Consider the following 22,101-nt stretch of genomic DNA (forward strand, 5'->3'; position numbering starts at 1 on the left):
CTTAACCATCTGAAGTCTGCTAACTTCAGAGAATAGAAATTGTATAGACATTGTCTTTCTGATTTAGAATTGCAAGTGGTACATTTTCCCACCCAAAAATCAGGACAACTGATAAGTTCTGTGATAAATGCATTTGAATAAATGAGTCACTTTACCCACTAGGCGTCCAAAAATATGAGTCAGATATAAACGGTACAACAGTCTGTGAAAAAGGGTGTTTAATTACAGTTTTTGTGCTTGCTTCTTTCCCAACAATATCTGAACATAATGCTGCATCACTTTTTCATGCAATTTAATAATGTTATCATTGCTATATACTTGTTTACATTGTTTTTTTTTTCATAAATCTAAATGACAATTTAAACTAAGAAAAAAAACAAACACACCTAACTTGAAATATTACAAATATTTTTTTTATATCAATCTATTTAAGGAATAGAATTTGTCAATATTTAAACACAACATTTTAGTGACATTGTCTTTTGCAATCAAAGATCTTTGCTTATTTGACCCATTTCTCTTAGCAAGCATTCCATTTGTTGGAAAACTTGAAGGAAATGCTATACTCTTTGTCATTTTTGTGGTTCCACTTTGTTGTTCCTTTGTGAAGGTGGGAAGGGCAGCTGAGAAGTAGAAACAGGAAGATGATGTTTGAGGATTGAGCATTTTGTTGGTATTTGTGTTCACCTGTAGATTCTCTGGGATTTTTATCGGAACTGTGCACTTTGGATTCACGGAATAGGGCCCAACAGTTAGAGACAAGAAGTTATTGATCATGAAAATTCATATACTGTTCCCCAATGGATAGTTATGTTCAACATGTTTATATTTCATACGATTCCAACTGTGTTTGTGCAATCAATTGTCTTGCAAAGGCTTCAACATAGAAATATGCAATTGATAAAAAATATATGATTGCAATTTATGACCAGGTGAAATGTTTCAAAATATTTTTGAAGAACATGCAATCAATCAAAATTCAGTCAGAGGTGTAAAGAGCTCATTCATCCCACACATTGAAGATTGTTGCAAAGCTGTGAGCTTAAATCAAATGTAACCCACTATCAGGTAGCAGCAAACTATGTTCATTTTATAAAAGTCTGCTGGATTTAGATATCGAGGCACTGAATACGTCAGTGCAGTTTTGATGCCTCAGTACCGGAGCCAATTCTCAGATGTTACAAAATCTATACAATGAATGTTTAGCAACTTCTTGAATTTTACCGTAATGGGTAAATTGTAGTTCCTGCAAATTTCAATCGCCCAATAAATAAATTTAGTTACTTTATCATCCAAACAGAGACACCAGAATATTGTGCTAACTCCATTTCAAACATTGTAGATATTTTTGGTCCTAACTTAATACATTACATCAATTACTCCAATTGAAATGGCCATTGCTTCTCAGAGTTATGTAAGACACAATTACATTTATCGCATAATGAGTGAAGTGCAATCGCAGAGATAAACGTTCCCATTTCAGAGTCAAAGTTCCCAATGGAAACTTCAGGCAAACCGCTCAATAGCGTTTTATGCAAGTGTCAAATAAGCAGTTACATGGTTTTAATCAGCTCAAATAACAAAGCGATAAACCATGTCCACACCAATGGTCACAGCAGAAATGAGGGGGAAATATATAGCCTAATGGAAAGGCGATATTAGCTCTAATTTGGCTGTATGCATTGCGCAGACCCAAAGCCGATTCCTATTTTACATTTCCTCTTCTCTTAAAAGTCACTGTGACTATATATTGGTGACTGTCACAGATTAGATCCAAAAAAGCCAATTCCATTTCATGCTTGAACTGTGACAGTAAACCAAAGAGATGAGTTGCAAAACATGCAGAAATCACATTATGAACCCCACTGCTGTTTTCTTTTGATTATAAACTTTGCATGGTTCATAAATATCAAAATCTGTGGCACAGTCTTCTTTGCTTTTTTTTTTACATTCTACTCAAAAAATGGGCATTGCTTTGTTAATTACAAAAATAAATCATGGATTATCATTGGAAATGTCCAATGTTCCATCTGAATGCATCACAAATGTTCATGTCGATGTTTGTTAGAAGTGATGATGGGTTATTTTGGCCACCAATCAAGTTTTGATATGGTATTGCATGATTAATTGTTCCGTAATAATTTTGATTGAGACGCAGCAAATATCCAACGTTCAGCTTTCTTCTCTCTCTCCATACTTTCTTCTGTAAATGTCCACACAAAGCTTTGTTCTACACTCGAATGAGGAAAGTCAAGTTCAAATTTGCCGGGATGTGTATGGTGTCCAGGTTGAGTGCAGAAGGATTAAATGGAAACATAACAGGAAATGTGTGTTTAAAGTCCATTAGCAGTTGAGGAGCTTCATTGCGATCTTGTAAAAAGGACTGTATGGAGAGAAATAACTGGGGTCAATTCTTCTGCACAAGAACATAATTAGACATTTTGATACACAAGTAAACAGTAGCCGTTATATTTTCTATTTTTCTCAGCTGAGGATTTATCTTCACCATAAAAACAATGAAGGGGGTTTCAATTCCTTTGCTCCTTTCTCACCCATTGTTCCATAACTATGGATTATTGCAGGCAAAAAAAAAAAAAACTGCTTCTGGAGGAACCATCTGGAGGACAGGAATCCCCTCCTGCACCATTCAGCGTCCCGTTCTACAGATCCCACTGACATTTCTGGCATTTGCAGCATGTTATTGCTGATTCCTCCACCACACACTAATTCACTGCAATCAACACCAATAATTCCTTCACCCCATACCTCATCATCTCTTTCTTTTGTAACAAACAATCTGCAGGAGAAACTCAACAGGTCAAGCGGTATCTATCGGGAGAAAGGAACTGTCGATGTTTCAGCTGTTCAAATGGCTCAGTTCCTCCAACAGATCGTTTGTTGCTCCAGATTCCGACATCTGCAGCCTCGTGTTTCTCTTTCCTTTATAATACCCGATCATTTATCGTCCTCTTACACTAAACCTCAAATGCACAGTGAAGCAGTGATTTGTACTTCATTCTATTTCTTATACTTCAGTTGCAGCTATTGATGCAGTGTCTTTATGTTTGGAAGACTAAAGGCAGATTGGTGTCTGCTATGCAGAACACCTCTGCTCATTCCAACTTCCTACTTTAATTCAAGGTCTCATTTTACCTCTGCCTTCTACAACGTTTCAATAAAGCTTAAAATAAGCACATATACATCACTTGGCTAAATGGATTGCAGCCTCATTCAAGAATTTTAGATAATGGTTTTGGTGTGTAGCAAGTGTAAATTATTCTCATTTATATCTTCAAGGCCATATTTTGTTTTCAACTGTTCCACTGAATCCTGGCCTGCACCATACTCTTATCATTTGATGTCTCCTGCTTTCCACTATCTCATATAAAGAAACTTTTGTTTCTTCCTCAACCCCTTTGCTCTCCGCGCACCCCCCCACCAACCAACCCCCCCCCCCCCCAATTCATGTTGCCCTACTGATTATTTCCAACAGTTTCCGTTTTCCCCCCCCAATATTTGTAGCAGTCACAATATTTTTATTTTAAAAAAAATGAATGTGCTGATATCAATTCAAATCTAATCCTCACAGTTCACAATTTTTTAATTTAAAAGTCAACATCAGCAAAGACGACCGTGAAACTGTCAAACTGTTGAAGAAAAACAATTCATTTATTACTGCCTTTGAGGGATAATTCCTGGGAAGGTGCATGATGGCAGCTCAATGTTCCAGATGCAACAGGCATGACACAGGCAGAGGTAAGAGAGCAAATGGTGTTGCAATTTAAATTAAGGAAAGAAAACGCAATCCAGCTCTCTGGTACTGAAAAGCAGCAGTTCAAACAGCTGGTAGACACAAATGCTGGAGAAACTCAGCGGGTGAGGCAGCATCTATGGAGCGAAGGAATAGGCGACGTTTCGGGTCGAGACCCTCCTTCAGAAGAATACTTCCCAGTTCTATCAGCTGGCCACTGTGCCGCCCATGTGTACAAAATCATGAGGGTGAATGCACAAATTCCTTTTCCCAGGATAGGGGAAATGAGAACTAGAGGGCAAAGGCTTAAGGTGAGAGGAGAAAGGAATCTGAAAGGCAACTTGTTTGGACAGAGGATAATTGGTATATGGCACGAACTGCAAGAGGAAGTAGTTGAGGCAGGTGGAGTAACAACATTTAAAAGACATTGGGGCAGGCATAGGGATAGGAATGGTTTAGAAAGCTGTGGGTGAAAAGATAGTAAATGGTGCATCTTGGTCAGCATGGAGAAATTGGGCCGAAGGGCCTGTTTTTATGTTGCATGATTCGGATAGTGTCAATGGATGGTTTCTAGAATCATACCCTAAATCAACTTTGCATAGTTTTCACTGACATCTCTCACTTCAAAAGTTTAGTGTCCCCATCCACACCAAGGACACATAGAAACATAGAAAATAGGTGCAGGAGTAGGCCATTCGGCCCTTCGATCCTGCACCGCCATCCAATATGATCATGGCTGATCATCCAACTCAGTATCCTGTATCTGCCTTCTCTCCATACCCCCTGATCCCTTTATCCACAAGGGCCACATCTAACTTCTTAAATATAGCCAATGAACTGGTCTCAACTACCTTCTGTGGCAGAGAATTCCAGAGATTCACCACTCTCTGTATGAAAAATGTTTTCCTCATCCTGGTCCTAAAAGATTTCCCCCTTATCCTTAAACTGTGACCCCTTGTTCTGGACTTCCCCAACATCGGGAACAATCTTCCTGCATCTAGCCTGTCTAGCTAACATACCATTCGCTTTCTTCACTGCCTGCTGCACCTGCATGCCTACTTTTAATGACTGGTGTACCATGACACCCAGGTCTCGTTGCAGCTCCCCTTTTCCTAATCGGCCACCATTCAGATAATAGTCTACTTTCCTGTTTTTGCCACAAAAGTGGATAACCTTGTGGTGCGTGGGTCTCAAAAGGAGGCACGAAGTCCAGTGTTTGAGAAGCACCTTTATTTTATTCCTCCCGGTTGAAGGGAAGACGAAACCAGAGGAAGATGGCACCCAAACCCTGCCTTTTAAACCCTCCGGCTGAGGGCCGCCTCTGGACTGCACCACTCCTGTGCCGAGGGGTTCGGCAGTATAATGGCACGACCCTTAGGAGCCGCCACAACCTCACATTTATCCACATTATACTGCATCTGCCATGCATTTGCCCACTCACCCAACCTATCCAAGTCACCCTGCAGCCTCCTAGCATCCTCCTCACAGCTAACACTGCCCCCCAGCTTTGTGTCATCCGCAAACTTGGTGATGTTGCAAACTTGACACCTCCATCATTCCAGTCCTCACAAAATATATCGTGGCCCGTCTCAATGACTACTGCTTTAACATCAACCATAATGAAATGCTTTGAAAGATTGGCTATTGGCCACATCACTGCCCGCCTCGTGGATAATCCAGTCTCTTTGTCACTCGCCTACAGGAGAAATAGGTCTGCAGAGGACGGCATTTCCCTTGCACTCCATTTAGCTGGATTACCTTAACAATAAGAACACCTATGTCAGGAAGTTATTCATTGACTACAGCTCAGCTTTCATAGAAACGTAGACATAGAAAATAGGTGCAGGAGTAGGCCATTCGGCCCTTCGAGCCTGCACCGCCATTCAATATGATCATGGCTTTCAACACGATAATACTGAATAAGCTCATCTTGAAAATCCTGGACCTTGGCCTTAGGACTTCTGGACTTCCTGTCCGGTAGACCTCATTCAGTTAGAATTTTCATAACATTTCCTCCACCCTGACATTCAACACTGGTATTCCTCAAGATTGTGTTCCCAGCCTCTTGTTCTATTCCTTTTTGCCATGACTGTGAGGCCAAGTATAGTGCCAATCCGATCTTTACGTTTGCCAATCATACCACTGTTGTCAGCTAATTCAATAACAATGAATTGATAGAATCCAAGAAAGGACTCAAGAACCTTATGCCATGCTCCAGAACAATGGCAAGCCAAGAGTTGATTGTCGATCTAAGGAAGGAAATCGCTGTGTCCACAAAGATTCCTTTGAACATTTACACATGTGCTAAAGAGAGTATTCTAATGGGATGCATCATAACCAGGTGTGGCAACTGCTCTGCTCATGACCACCTGAATCGACAGATGCTCCTTTACAGGCTTCTCACTTCCTTCCATGGTGCATTGCATCACAGTGGTTGGAAGTATCGGTAATGTTGCCTTTTCACTCTTCTACCCTCTGGGTAAAAATACAGGCGCTTGAAATTTGGTAATCAGACAAGAACCGTTTCTTCCCATCTGCAAATAGACTCCTGAACAAATCACCTCTTTCACATTCCCTTCCCCAAAATGATTTTGCGTACTCGTTCTCTTAACTTATTCAGTCATTCTGTTCTTATAACCATATAACCATATAACAATTACAGCACGGAAACAGGCCATCTCGGCCCTACAAGTCCGTGCCGAACAATTTTTTTTTTCCCCTTAGTCCCACCTGCCTGCACTCATACCATAACCCTCCATTCCCTTCTCATCCATATAACTATCCAATTTATTTTTAAATGATACCAATGAACCTGCCTCCACCACTTCCACTGGAAGCTCATTCCACACCACTACCACTCTCTGAGTAAAGAAGTCCCCCCTCATGTTACCCCTAAACTTCTGTCCCTTAATTCTGAAGTCATGTCCTCTTGTTTGAATCCTCCCTATTCTCAAAGGGAAAAGCTTGTCCACATCAACTCTGTCTATCCCTCTCATCATTTTAAAGACCTCTATCAAGTCCCCCCTTAACTTTCTGCGCTCCAAAGAATAAAGACCTAACTTATTCAACCTATCTCTGTAACTTAGTTGTTGAAACCCAGGCAACATTCTAGTAAATCTCCTCTGTACTCTCTCTATTTTGTTGACATCCTTCCTATAATTGGGCGACCAAAATTGTACACCAAACTCCAGATTTGGTCTCACCAATGCCTTGTACAATTTTAACATTACATCGCAGCTTCTATACTCAATGCTCTGATTTATAAAGGCTAGCATACCAAAAGCTTTCTTTACCACCCTATCTATATGAGATTCCACCTTCAAGGAACTATGCACGGTTATACCCAGATCCCTCTGTTCAACTGTATTTTTCAATTCCCTACCTTTACCATGTACGTCCTATTTTGATTTGTCCTGCCAAGGTGTAGCACCTCACATTTATCAGCATTAAACTCCATCTGCCATCTTTCAGCCCATTTTTCCAAATGGCCTAAATCACTCTGTAGACTTTGGAAATCCTCTTCATTATCCACAACACCCCCTATCTTGGTATCATCTGCATACTTACTAATCCAATTTACCACACCTTCATCCAGATCATTCTTGAACTTTTTTTTGTGCTACTTCTACTTTTAGTTTTTTTGTAATACTACTTCAGATTGCACCACAATCCTGCACCATTCTGCTGTTTTGCATTCGTCGTTGTATTTATTATTGCACTTTTATTTAAGGAATAGGAATAGAAGTAGGCCATTCGGCCCATCAAGTCTACTCTGCCATTCAATCATGGTTGATCTACCTCTCCTAACCCCATTCTCCCCATAACCTATGACACCTAAAATCATGCATTAAATCAAATTTATTGTTTATTCTTTGAGCTTCATGCAAACTAGGAATTTCATTATCTTTGGGTACATATGACAGTAAACTAATCTGAATCTGGCATTTTTAACACATGGACATTTTTTGGTTTCAATAAAAGGGAAGTTTATTTTGCTTACACGTGTTTTTGTGCAACTATATTTTATTATTTAATAGGAAAGTGGAACAACCACTTCTACAGAGTTTGAACAAAAGTGTTCATAAGTGATAGGAACAGAATTAGGCCATTCGGCCCATCAAGTCTACTCTGCCATTCAATCATGGCTGATCTATCTCTCCCTCTGATTCTCCTGCCTTCTCCCCATAACCCGACACCCATACCAATCAAGAATCTATCTCTGCCTTAAAAATATCCATTGACTTGGCCTCCACAGCCTTCCGTGGCAATGAATTCCGGATTCACCACCCTCTGACTAAAGAAATTTGTCCTCATCTCCTTCCTTAAGGAGCGTCTGAAGCTATGACCTCTGGTCCTAGACTCTTCCACTAGTGGAAACCTTCTCTATGCAGAATTTGTTATTTGTGGAAAGGTCTAATATTGGCAAATACTAGCAAACAAAATGTAAAAAATGTTTCATATAATAATTTTTAATATATGCTATTAACACAATTGCAAGTTAGTTTGTTATTTTATAAACAACAATCATGAATGTGTGTTAATGGAAAAAAAACTGCACTATATAAATCTTGACAATATTACGCATTCCATTCCCAAAACATCAGCAGTCATCTCTCTCAGAAAGTAGGGCATATGCAATACTGTTTCACAAAATGCTTACCTGAATATTTCTAATGAATGATACGGTTACACGTTCTTCAAACTCATTTACTGGTGTGTACAGGTTCAGAATTTTGACGATCTGGTGTGAGTAAAGAACAATAAAAAATTTGAATTGAATACACAATGATCAGATAATCATGATACATTCTAGGTCTGAAGATCAAATAACTCATGTAGCACAGGTACGAGGCTAAGGAGACCAAATAACAGCCACCCATATCCATCTGTGCACCAACCCTTTATAAACGTCCCAAAATTTGAAGTACAGTGGCTTGCAAAAGTATTCATACCCCATTGAACTTTTTCACATTTTGTCACGTTACAACCACAAACGTAAATGTATTTTATTGGGATTTTATGTGATAGACCAACACAAAGTGGTGCATAATTGTGAAGTGGAAGGAAAATGATACATGGTTTTCAAATCTTTTTACAAATAAAAAACTTAAAAGTGTGGCATGCAAAAATATTCAGCCCCCCTGAGTCAATACTTTGTAGAACCACCTTTCACTGCAATTACAGCTGCAAGTTTTTTGGGGTATGTCTCTGCCAGCTTTGCACATCTAGAGACTGAAATTTTACTTCGGAGTCACGTGAGTGACTTCGTGAAGAACCCCGCTTCCACGCATGCGTGTCATATCGCTACACGCATTGCAACGAGTCACACAGAGGGGAACGACGTTCCCCAAGCGGGAGAATTTGAAAGTCGGGAACAGCAGGTAAGAGACTCTGCGTTCCTTTTTTCTACTTACCTTTTAGGAGGCTGCGGAAAGCTGGCGGGGAGACCCGTGGAGTGCGAGCAGCCGGCAGCAGCAACGGCACCAGTTTCCTGGAGGGGGAAAAACCTGTGCCCGACTTCGCTCCCGCACCGGCAAAATTCACTTCTCGGCCGGGCGGGAAGCAAAGCAAAGAGGTCCCGTATGCCAGTCTCAAGCGAGACTGGCTTGGGAGCAGTCGCTAGCGGCCAGCGCGGAGGCAGCAGGACAGAGAGCACGGACCAGCGCTGTAAGTACCCGGGGTACACAGCAGGGCTGGAAACGCTCAGCGAGTGCAGCGGCACTAATGGAGCTAAGGAACTGGACGTTCGGGCCGAAAACCTTCTTCAAAAGGTAAGCACCGGGGTTGGTCCAAGGGGTCCATAGGAACAGCCGGATTTTACCGGCTGCGGATCTGCCACGAAGGACCAGGCCCGTGAACACCGGGGTCGGTCCGAGCGGCTCGAAACCGACACGCAGGGAACGACGTTCACCAGCGGGAGAATGAAAAGTCGGGAACAGCAGGTAAGAGACTCTGCGTTCCTTCCACTTACCCTTTAGGTGCAGACATGGACCGGGTCCATGTAAGCTGCAGAATGCCGGCGGGAGAACCGCGGAGTGCAGGCAGCCGGCAGGAGAGCAGTAGCCGGCACGGCAGCTGCAGGAGCAGCGGCAGCGGCAGGAGCAGCAGCGGCAGCCGGCAGCGGCAGGAGCAGCATGGGCACATCGATTCCCGGAGAGGGAAAACACCTGTGCCCAACTTCGCTCCAGCACGATGGGAAAATTCATTTCTCGGCAGCAGCACTAACGGCCAGCGCCGAGGCCAAGGACTTTGCAGTGCAGTTGACTGGCTGCAATCTACCGCAAGGGACCAGTAATGTGAGTACCAGGGTCGGTCCCAGCGGGTTTTTTAGTTACAGAAATCGCTTCTCGGCCTTTTGGCTAAGATCAAGTGTAGTATCTGTTCTTATCAGTTTAATATCTGATACGTCCCTTATCTAGGGACCATATATTAAATAAAAACTATAGTAGCTGTTATTATCAGTTTTAATATCTTATATGTCCCTTATCTAAGGACCATATAAGTAGGAGTGCCCAGAATTGAGGGCATTAGAGTGGGGTTGACCGGCTGCAACGACCGCAAGGGACCAGTACCGTCAGTACGGGGGTCGGTCCCAGGGGTCTGAGATAAAGGAGCAGCCAGGAGCGCTGAGAGCGTTGGAGCCGGGTTAAAGGAATAGATGGAATCAGCTGTGCCAGATGTCCTCCACACCGGCCATATCCACTCCACGGAAGGAAGGACAAAGCTGGAGAAGGAGGACCGTGGAACAGCGGGCAGCCAGCAGCAGCCAGCGGCACTTGGATCAACCGTAGTGGGATCAGCTGTGCCCGATGTCGGCCCCGCACCGGCCAGATCCATGCGGCCGAGCGGTAAGGCTAGACACAAATCAAACAAGGTAGTGGACTCAGAAGGGTCCGACTTTGCATAACCGCCGGCAACCAGCGCCCGAGAGGGCTGGAGCGGGAAGAAGCGGTGTATGGAGCCTTGCTCCAACGTGATAAACCCACAGCAGTACCTCTTTGAGGGCTGCACAATGCTTCTACCCCATCAGAGGGGAGCACTGTGGGTCAGTTCTGGGCTGACCTGCAAGAGGGGTCCACAGAACAAATGACAAGTGGGCAGCAGTTAAGCCCCACATGGGTACCCCGTGCGGGACCCTAGAGATCTCTAACTCTAAAAAAGAGTAGGCAGGACCCTGATGGGCCAGAGCCTGGTAATACAGCGTCCCATGATCCTAACACAGCAGGGACTCTGCTGGACATGGTGGCTGATTACTTTAACCAAGTCAAACATGGGTAGACTTGGATCCAGGATGGCAATAGTATTACTATATGTCTGGCCACAAACGCCAACAAGAAATATTTACAGACACTGGCCAGACATCTGCCACCTGGCAACGGTGACGCATTACAGGTGCCCAGTGTAAACCAATGCATTTGGCAGCATATGGGGACGAACATCAGGAACCAGGACCTCAAGATCCAGAGAACCTTAAAGGGATTGACGGAAGGCATCATAGCATACACCCGCACCCTGGACTAAACGTAGGTAACCAAAGACCATCAAGACGCACTAGCTCTGTTTAGTAATATGCAATATGACCTGAACTACAGGTGGAAGGCTGCCATTCAGCCAGCACTGGGACCCCAAAAATGCTACCATTTGCAAACAAAGAACCGTGTGTGGACGAAGCCAAGACACTGGGGCTCATCAAGGCCAGCGCAAGGGCCTATTTTGGAGCACGATACCAGCCACAGGCAAGGCCATAAAAAATGTGGCTCATACCAGTGGCAGTGCCAGAAATCAATATAACCCGCAGGATCCTTTTTTAGGGTATGGCCAGGGCGGCCACCCTGGAAGATGCGGAAGCCTCAACCTCCCACACAACCCGAACAAGAGATATCAAACCAGAACCTCCTTTTCAAAAAACCAAGGAAATAACACAACCACCGGTAACCATGGAGGTAGGTGGGTGTGGTTTCTTCTGTTAAAAAAGGGACCTACGATGGTGGGGGAAGGGAGGTTGCAACACTACAGTTATGTATGTTATATAATCACTACAGATTCATATAATCTCAGCAGTATTCAGGGTTATCTGATAGGATTTACTCATCCCAATAACCACAGTACAACATACACCAGAATGGCATTTTGTACTTACATAAACCAAACAATCTAAAAACCCACATGGTGCTACAAAAATTGTACACAAAAGGTGTGATTGAGCATACTTTTCATGGAACATTAGAATTTGTATCAAACATATTTATTAAAAATAAAATAGAGTGGGGTTGCAGGATTATCATTGATTTTCAACCCTAAACACATTCGTTCAAGATATTCATTTTAAGATGGATACTCTTATTACTGATAAAGACTTGCTGTCAGCTGGGTTTTTCTATATGGCAGGCATTGACTCAAAAGAGGAACTTTGGCAATATAGAGCTTACAAAAGGGGCAAACATCAGCCCCAATATTATTTACTAAAATTCTAAAACCAGCTTGGCATTGTTAGGTAAACAAAGCCATAGGGTGATGTATTTCCCCCGTTCGGCCCCATCAATGGGGTACTAGGGAAAATTCAACTACACTCGGCATCTCGAATTCTCAGAGTACCCGACTGGCCTACTAAATCATGGTATTCGGTCATACAGGGGATGGTGTTAGAACCATGTTCCCTAATGAACATAGCCAAAAATTATTAATTTATCCAGTGACTGGAGGCAGTCATCCATGCCATAAGACTATGGATTTATTGATTTGTAGAGTCTAAAAGACCCACTACACGGCATTGGGCTGTCAGACAGGACGATGAATCTCATCTCATCTGCACTAAGACTGTCAACACGGAAGCAGTACCTTGGACACATCAAGAAATGGGGCATATACTGCTTCGACAACAACCTCGACCAAAAGGCCAAGAACATTCTGGCCGTATTGGAATTTTAACAAGCCTCCATTATGATAATCGATGGAGCTACAGTGCCATCAATAGTGCCACAAGTGCACTCTCCAATTACCTATCACAAGGAACGGAGCAGCACGCGGTGGGAACGCACCCCTGGTAAGAAAACCAGGTACTCCGAAATATGGGACGTGGGTGTCGTTTCTCAACATGCTGAGGAGCTTGTAGCTCATAACAGCATTGTCACTTCAGCAACGGACCAGGAAGATGGTTATGCTCATGGTGTTATTTACCGCACAACGAGTCCAGCCATTAAGCAAACTGAGCCTGGACTCCCTGATCATCTCACCCGAGAAACTGGTGTTTGTCATACAGGATTTAATAAAAGAAAACACACCAGGTTCATCGGGTCAAGTGTTTGAATTTATGGTATACCCATATGACAAACGACTGTGTATAGCAAGACACATCTAACAATACATAGAATATACTAAGAGCATTCGAGGTCAGAGAATGGCGTTGTTTATCTCTTACGAGAAACCGCATGGAAGGGTCACGACTCAAACTATATCAAGGTGGCTCAAATATGTCCTAAAGATGGCAGGAATAGACACTAATGTTTTTAACTCTCATTCCACCAGGGCTGCAGCAACATCCGCAGCAAAAATTGTACAGGTACCCACAGACCAAATCCTCAGAATCGCAGGATGGTCATCCAAAAGGGTTTTCCACAGGTTTTATAATAAACCAGTTATTTTTTGGAGCCATCATTGTATTCAGAAAACATTTTACGTTCAACAAAAAATAATTTGCCCGAAAGGTTACAGGGCTATGATTCTCAAATTTTAAAAAATTCTATATATTTTTTCGTTATACCACACAACTCTTTGTATAATTGTGTTTTAAAATTACTAATGATGCTCTCTCCCAATACCCAAGGCAGTTGTGAAGCATGGACTCGTTCCACGGCATGAGGTCACAGAGCTTTGAAATCTTCACGAAGTCACTCACGTGACTCCGAAGTAAAATAGTAAGATTAAACGAGAACTTACCAGTTTGAAGTTTGATCTGTATTTTATGAGGAGTTACGATGAGGGATTACGTGCCCTCCGCTCCCACCCTCTTATGATCATATCAAAAACTGGTATCTCTTTGATAATCTTACTATGTTAGATCATTATAGGTTCCTGTGACCTCACACCGCTGCTTTGAAGAATGACACGCATGCGTGGAAGCGGGGTTCTTCACGTAATCCCTCATCGTAACTCCTCATAAAATACAGATCAAACTTCAAACTGGTAAGTTCTCGTTTAATCTTACTATTTTTGCCCATTCTTCTTTGCAAAATAGCTCAAGCTCAGTCAGATTGGATGGAAAGCATTTCTCAAGTCTTGCCAGAGATTCTCAATTGGATTTAGGTCTGGACTTTGACTGAGCCATTCTAACACATGAATATGCTTTGATCTAAACTATTCCATTGTAGCTCTGGCTGTATGTTTAGGGTCGTTGTCCTGCTGGAAGGTGAACCTCTGCCCCAGACTCGTCTTTTGCAGACTCTAACAGGTTTTCTTCCAAGATTGCCCTGTATTTGGCTCCATCCATCTTCCCATCAACTCTGACCAGCTTCCCTGTCCCTGCTGAAGAAAAGCATCCCCACAGCATGATGCTGCCACCACTATGTTTCACAGTGGGGATGGTGTGTTCAGGGTGATGTGATTAGTTTTCTGCCACACATAGCGTTTTGCATTTAGGCCAAAAACTTCAATTTTGGTCTCATCTGACATGTTTGCTGTGTCCCCCACATGTTTGCTGTGTCCCCCACATGGCTTGTGGCAAACTGCAAACGGGACTTCTTATGGCTTGTTTTCACCAATGGCTTTATTCTCGCCCTCTTCCATAAAGGCCCGATTTGTGGAGTGCACAACTAATAGTTGTCCTGTGGACAGATTCTCCCACCTGAGCTGTGGATCTCTACAGCTCCTCCAGAGTTACCATGGGCCTCTTGGCTGCTTCTCTGATCAATGCTCTCCTTGCCCGGCCTGTCAGTTTAGGTGGACGGCCATGTCTTGGTAGGTTTTCAGTTGTGCCATACTCTTTCCATTATCAGATGATGGATTGAACAGTGCTCCGTGAGATGTTCAAAACTTGGGATATGTTTTTATAACCTAACCCTGCTTTAAACTTCTCCACAACTTTATCCCTGACATGTATGGTGTGTTCCTTGGGTTTCATGATGCTGTTTGTTCACTAATGTTCTCTAACAAACCTCTGAGGCCTTCACAGAACAGCTGTATTTATACTGAGATTAGATTACACACAAGTGGACTCTATTTACCAATTAGGTGACTTCTGAAGGCAATTGGTTGCACTGGATTTTATTTAGGGGTATCAGAGTAAAGGGGGCTGAATACTTTTGCACGCAACACTTTTCAGTTTTTTATTTGTAAAAAAATTTGAAAACCATGTATCATTTTCCTTCCACTTCACAATTATGTGCCACTTTGTGTTGGTCTATCAAATAAAATCCCAGTAAAATACATTTACGTTTGTGGTTGTAACGTGACAAAATGTGGAAAAGTTCAAGGGGTATGATTATTGTTGCAAGCCACTGTATGTTCTCAACTATGGTTTTTTTCTACTCTTCCTAACAAGGTGCATAGTCTCTCATTTCCCCACTTTTAAGTCTGCATGCTATTTTGTTGTCCATTCACTTCTGTATTTATGTATTTCCTTTCCCTTCTTGTTGCTCACTTAGCCATTTACTCTTGTATGTTAGCAACATTAGATATCTGGCATTCCATGACTGACATTTGTAATGGCTGGCAAATTGAAAGATACTCATTAATTCCTACACTGTTTTATCCTTTAGCCAACCCAATGTATTACTTCCAATCCCAAGTGTTTGTATCACATCGCGTTGCATCACATGACTTTGAAAACCCAGACAGACTCTTTTTGTCCTTGCTACGCACATCATCAAATGCCTCCATCGAGCTAACTGGTCCGCTTTTGTTTCTTCTTCCTTTTCTTGAATAATGATGGTATCCATTTTATCTGCCAATCGACAGGAACTATTCCAGAATCTATTAGTCCAGAAGATCAGTGTTAACATACCCACTAACTTTATGGGTGTCCTTTTCCAGAACATTATTTTCATCAAAGCAGTTTAGCACTTCTCACTATTAATGGTGCAATTGTTGGGAGCTCTGGAGGTTAATAGTCAGTGTAGGACATCAACACATCTGACACTTAAGAGTTCTTGAATTGGCTCATGGCTGGACCCACATGGTTCTGCCTGGACCCACATACATGGTTCAAGACTCCAATAGTTAAAGTCCACTCACCTGTTGTGTGGATAGAGCTTTACACATTAAACAGATGGCTGCAGCATCATCAGTGGTTTTCTTCTTCACTTGGAGAAGTTGTGCAGCTTGAATTAGAGGCTCCATTGTCTTCACAGCCCCACTTTGTTGTAAATTTTTCCCCCGCAACCACTCTTCTAGCTGGCTGATGTTGTACCTATTTAAACAAATATAGCAGTCAGAAAAGCAACAGCTGCAGATTATTTGTTGGAAAGATCCCATTAAATGTCTCTTCTTTTCCTCCGTGATTTCGTACCTTTTGGCAGTCCAACTCATGACACAATAAAAACAAATAATCCTCACACCCACATCAGAGATTTTTTACTAGAGAACAATGGCTTTTAACCACATGTACCCCTTTTATGAGATAGCACTTGGAGAAAACTACCTAAGTGGAGAAGGTGTCCAACACCATCAGCCAGTTCGATCAAAATGACCAGGAATGTTCAAGTGAGGCAGAGACATTCCTGCACAGGAGTACCATGAGTACTAGGAGGAATGGTACTAATCCTCAAATGTCATGGGGTGGGAGTGAACAATTCTGCAGAGCCCTGGCATTGGAGTGGATTGAGCTGCACCAATCATACCTGATTTGCATTCCTGTACTCCACGAGCACACGTCCTTTCTCAGCAGCAGGTTGTTAAGTGTTACAGCATTGATGACATAGAAGAGCTGCCGAAAGACCTGTCGGATAATCTCAGGATCCAGTCCATGTTCACACATGGTGTTGTTTAACATGTTAAGCTGGCGCAACATGGCCTCTAGAGTGTAGCTGTCGTCTCCGTCGAGCCGGCTTGAAGAACGTTTCCTGTAGCCCATGGGTTTCACACTCGACAGACCCTGGATGCTCTCATTCTCCAACATGGCTGACACTTTACACCAAAGTAAAAATAAAAGTAACTCAATGTAAGTTATCGCAGCTCTGCCGATGTAGGAAACAAAAAACATTTGTACCACATTGTATGTTGTAAACCAAACTACTTGCAGAATGTATTACAATAATTGAGATCCCGACCACGGGGGAAAATGGAGGAGGATTGGCCAAATTTTGTGCCTTCCACCACAGTGATGAATGCTGTGGTGGATGTTTGTGCTAAATTTTTATTGTATTTTTGTGTGTTTTTTCCCATTGTACCGCTGCTGGCAAATTCATTTCACTTGTACTTTATGTGCAAGTGATGAATAAAACTGATTGATTGATTGAATAATGAGGTGTTTCAGATTTACATTTTAAAGACAGATGTCATTTAAAAAAGTCCTCCCTTTGCACAAAATGTTTCCCCAAAGATCAAAACGAATTTCTCATCTGAAGCATTGAATTCCTCAGCTGAAGCAATGAAGGACCTTGCCAATTAAATCCTCAAATTAGAATGTTTTTGCAGAAGCAGCAGTTTTTATCTAAGTAGACACAAGAGACTGCAGATGCTTGAATCGGGAATGACAAACAGAATGCTGAGGAACTATGCGCCAAGCAGCATTTGTTGAGCCACAGAAATACCTTTTGCCTCCATTGATGTTGCTTGAAAATTGCCCAACACATCACCGGTTCCTCGCTCCCCTCCATAGAGTCTGTCCAAAGCAAGCGCTGTCTGCGGAGGGCGCTCAGCATCGCCAAGGACTGCTCTCACCCCAACCATGGACTGTTTACCCTCCTACCATCCGGGAGGCGCTACAGGTCTCTCCGTTGCCGAACCAGCAGGTCGAGGAACAGCTTCTTTCCGGCGGCTGTCACTCTACTCAACAACGTACCCCGGTGACTGCCAATCACCCCCCCCCCACCCCCCGGACACTTATTATTATTTATTCAAATCGTTTGCTATGTCGCTCTTCAAGGGAGATGCTAAATGCATTTTGTTGTCTCTGTACTGTACACTGACAATGACAATTAAAATTGATTCTGAATCTGAATCTTGACCCGCTGAGTTCTTCCAGCATTCTATTTGTTGTTTCAGATTCCCACATCTGCGATCTCCTTAGTCTTTGGCTTAGGTTCATTATTGCTGTTCAAGCAGCGACTAAACATGTTCTTCACCAAGGTGGGGCAGATAGTTATATCAGCTTCAAAGTTGATTAAACTAAGGAACACCTGGATGTTGCTTGCATTAAGTATTCTTGGGAATAACACTCTCTCTCACACAAGGTGTATGTTAGTGTGGTACAATGTGATACAGATTAAGAAAGTTGCTGATTCCATTCAGAGTCCACGTGGAGTCAACTAACTTCACATGCAATACTGCTCAACAACTTCAGCCACCTTATACCTAAAAGGTTTGGATTACTGGGAGATGAGAATGGGGAAGGTATGATGGTTTATGAGTGTGAAGTTAAACTTAGTAAAAAAATCATAATGGCAAGATTTACCTTTTCGCTCTCACCTAGAAAATAGTTAACATTGGCCTGTTTCCTTTATCATGGTTACATTTTTTGTATATCGTTCATTCATTTGTTCTATATCTCTCTACATCAATGTCTATATTTCTCGTTTCTCTTTCCCGTGACTTTCAGTCTGAAGAAGGGCCTCAACCCGAAACGTCACCCATTCCTTTTCTCCAGAGATGCCGCCTGTCCCACTGAGTTACTCTAGCATTTTTTGTCTCTCTTCGGTTTAAACCGGTATCTACAGTCCCTTGGTAGACTTACCTATCATTGGCTGAAGAAGACCTTCTGCAACCTTGACCAATTGCTGATATATCTGAATAGAGAGGTCACTTAGAACTTGGCGGTACTCTGTGAGGTCAAAGTTCTTCAGGCTATGTTCATTCTGCCGTGTGTTATTCTGCTTCGTGAAATCCTGAAGGAGTCGAGAAGGCGCACGAGACAAAAAAACAACTTTACAGATGCTTTAGTGATAAAGTCTGCTAGTAATATGGAGTCATTATTTATGGACGTGTCAGACACAAGAATACAAGCAAATAGGAGTAGGCCATCTGGCCCCTCATCCCTGCCTTGCCTATTAATATGATCATGGCTGCTCTGCTCCAGGTCTTAACTCCTCTCCTATGCTAATTTCATATGACCCTCATTTCCCTGATATTTCTAAAAAGTACCCAGTTCCAGCTTAAATACCCCCTGTAATCCTGGCTCAACAACCCCATCAGGTAGAGAATTCCAATATTTCACCACCCTTTGCGAGAAGGACGAAATTCCCATGAACTCAGTTTTAAATGGCCAACTCCATTATCTTGTAAACAATGTCCCCAAAAGATAACAGTGGAAACATTTGTCAGTACATTAATAAATAGCTAACTCGAGTTTTCTTCTGACATGATGGGCTCATTGCTTATTTCCATGGTATTGCTCGATGATTGCATTCCACAAAATGTCATTGTTTAGGTGTCTCCAGAAATTCAGTAGAAAAATTACCCCAACATTTCAAAAAGCTGTGATATTTGTCATCAGTTGAATCATGAAGATTTACAGTTAACAGCAATAAGTAGGAGTGTTTTCCTATCACTCACCCACACTCAGGTTAATTAACTGCAAATTACCTCACCTTTGGAATTTGGGATGATACCCGAGCATAGAGTATAGACCAGTACAACACAGGAACAGGTCCCTTGGCCCACAACGTCCATGCCAAACATGAAGCTAAATTAATCTAATCTCATCACTCCAAAGACGTACAGGCATGTAGGCTAATTGGCTTGGTAAATGTAAAAATTGCCCCTGGTTTGTGAAGGATAGTGTTAATATGCGGGCATCGCTGGTCAGCGCAGACCCGGTGGGCCAAAGGGCCTGTTTCCGTGCTGTATCTCTAAACTAAACTAAAATCTACCTGCGCACAATCCATATCCCTCCATTCCCTAGTGTGCTTATCTAAAAGCCTCTTAAATGCCACTATAGTATGTGCTTCAACCACCACTACTGGCAGGACATTCCAGGCACCCATCACTTTGTGAAAACCTTGCTCCTCAAATCTTCTTTCAAATTTACTCCTCTCACCTTGCTTAAACCTCTGCCCTCTAGTCTTTGACAATTCAACCCTGGGAAAAGATCTGCAGAAAAACTCACACAGATAATAACAGATAATATTGGAAGGTGTGAAGAAAAAATATATATTGTTACATTCAGATGAGGTATGTTACTCAAGATCAGTCATGGAACATTACGTAGGATAACTGGAGAAAGTCTTGCTGAACGTGAGCAGTGCTTTTGAGAAAGTAATGTCCTGCTTTCTCGAACAATGATATTCTATATTTTAATAAACCCAGCACTGTCTTATTTTTAGAATGAAGTAATTTGTTAAATGGAAATGATAAACCAGATTTACCTCATCTCCACTGTATTGTTTTAAACAATGCAAAAGGCGACAACTATTCGATAACCAAAATGATGTTATTTCAAAGTCATCATTGTGTTTCTGCAAAAGGAAAAAAAAACAACTTTAAACATCAGAGTAAACATAGAAACATAGAAATTAGGTGCAGGAGTAGGCCATTCGGCCCTTCGAGCCTGCACCACCATTCAATATGATCATGGCTGATCATCCAACTCAGTATCCCGTACCTGCCTTCTCTCCATACCCTCTGATCCCCTTAGCCACAAGGGCCACATCTAACTCAATAACTCAATATTGAGTAGCTCAATAAACATTGAAACATAGAAAATAGGTGCAGTAATAAGCCATTTAGCCCTTCGAGCCAGCACCACCAATCCATATGACCATGGCTGATAATCCAAAATCAGTACCCCGTTCCTGCTTTCTCCCCATATCCCTTGATTCCGTTAGCCCAAAGAGCTATATCTAACTCTCTCTTGAAAACATAGTGAAAACCTCTAGTTTATTGGATATTTTAATAGCGAAATGCTAATGATTTTTGGTTCCATCTTAATTCATTATGATACCAAGATCAGCAAGTTCACAGATTCCACTTTAGAGTATGCGCTGAATTCGCTGATTTGAGCTGGGACGGGAGCTATGAACAAACTGGCCTCTGTGTCAGTTTGCAGCAGAAAGGAAATAAAAATAAACCAAGGTTTCTGCCTCACTAATTATCTAGACTCCCACGAGAAATCATCCCTGTGACAAAGGGAATAATACAGACTGGAATGTTCCTCAACTCACACGTCGTCTCCAGCTTATTCACATTCAACAGAACATTATTTGAGTGGGTGGCCAAGGACTATTAGGAAATGATAAGTGCTGTAAAGCTGAATTTTATTATTTTACACAAACATATCAAGGTCCAAACAATTTTGAAAATATTTTGTTAAATAATCAGATTCCTGTATAACAGTGGCATAACTCTCAAAATAGTTAGAGATTGGATTTGAAGAAGTCAATCTTTTACCTTTAATACTTTTTTAACGCCATTGATAGTCCCAGTGAGAAGCGAGTGGACCTTCTGGTCATCGTTTATATAATCTGCATGTCTAAGGCACATGAAGAGGATGTATGCTGGTAGGCCTGGCACTGTGGCAGAGACTGCTTGGGGCTTCAGGTCTATAAATGAGTGGAAGAGAACAAACACATTTCAATCAGCAATCGAACAAGAAGCCTACTGGGAGTAAATCTGGGAAGAATTAATTTGTTCATTTTGGTAACTCCAGATAAAACTAAATCCAGAAAATATTGGAAATCCTTCTTTTCACAGCTTTCAGCCCAGTGCAGCCCACTTCTACCTTCTGCCCACAACCTAAAACAGGAGTGTGTGGGCAAACATATTGTTTCAGCCTACTCATGCATCATCAAAATATTTATTCCTACGATGGTTTAATTCCTTCCCCTCAGGTCCAGTCCATTCCCACCTACATCCATGATATTTCATTTGCCTTCTGCCACATGGACAGTTTACAATTCTCTGGTCCCAACGGGCTCGTCTTTACCACGGACGTACCACATGTCCCAGAGGAGGGAGTGAAGGTTCTCCGCTTCCTCCTTGAACAGAGACATAATCAGTGAACTCCACCAACATACTCGTTCACCTGGCTAAATACATTTCACAATGAACGACTTTTCTTTCAACTCCACTCATTTTCTTTGTCCAAGTTAAAGCGTAGCAATGGGAACTCACATGTGTCTAAGCTATTTTTGACTTTTTGTGCGATATGGAACAGCTTTTGTGTCAGTCTTCCTCACATTGCACTTAACATCAAATATAGA

At 42.2% G+C, this 22,101-nt stretch overlaps 1 protein-coding gene and 1 pseudogene across 1 annotated transcript in view; one reads left to right on the forward strand and one right to left on the reverse strand.

Moving 5' to 3' along the window:
- Window positions 1-202: 202 nt before the first annotated feature.
- The window catches only part of myo5b (myosin VB), a 244,990-nt gene continuing 223,091 nt past the window's right edge, over window positions 203-22,101 (reverse strand). Inside the window, exons 33-39 of the mRNA XM_055660264.1 lie at window positions 21,290-21,441; window positions 20,269-20,358; window positions 18,639-18,789; window positions 16,585-16,870; window positions 15,980-16,154; window positions 8,412-8,492; window positions 203-2,383 (exon numbers count right to left, since the gene is read on the reverse strand). Of these exons, the coding sequence (XP_055516239.1) occupies window positions 2,231-2,383; window positions 8,412-8,492; window positions 15,980-16,154; window positions 16,585-16,870; window positions 18,639-18,789; window positions 20,269-20,358; window positions 21,290-21,441 (1,088 nt within the window). The 3' untranslated portion in view covers window positions 203-2,230. The remainder of the gene's footprint in view (window positions 2,384-8,411; window positions 8,493-15,979; window positions 16,155-16,584; window positions 16,871-18,638; window positions 18,790-20,268; window positions 20,359-21,289; window positions 21,442-22,101) is intronic.
- Window positions 10,091-10,258, forward strand: LOC129705030 (U2 spliceosomal RNA; annotated as a pseudogene).

Source organism: Leucoraja erinacea, chromosome 1 (assembly GCF_028641065.1).
Source record: "Leucoraja erinacea ecotype New England chromosome 1, Leri_hhj_1, whole genome shotgun sequence".
Taxonomy (NCBI): Eukaryota; Metazoa; Chordata; class Chondrichthyes; order Rajiformes; family Rajidae; genus Leucoraja; species Leucoraja erinaceus.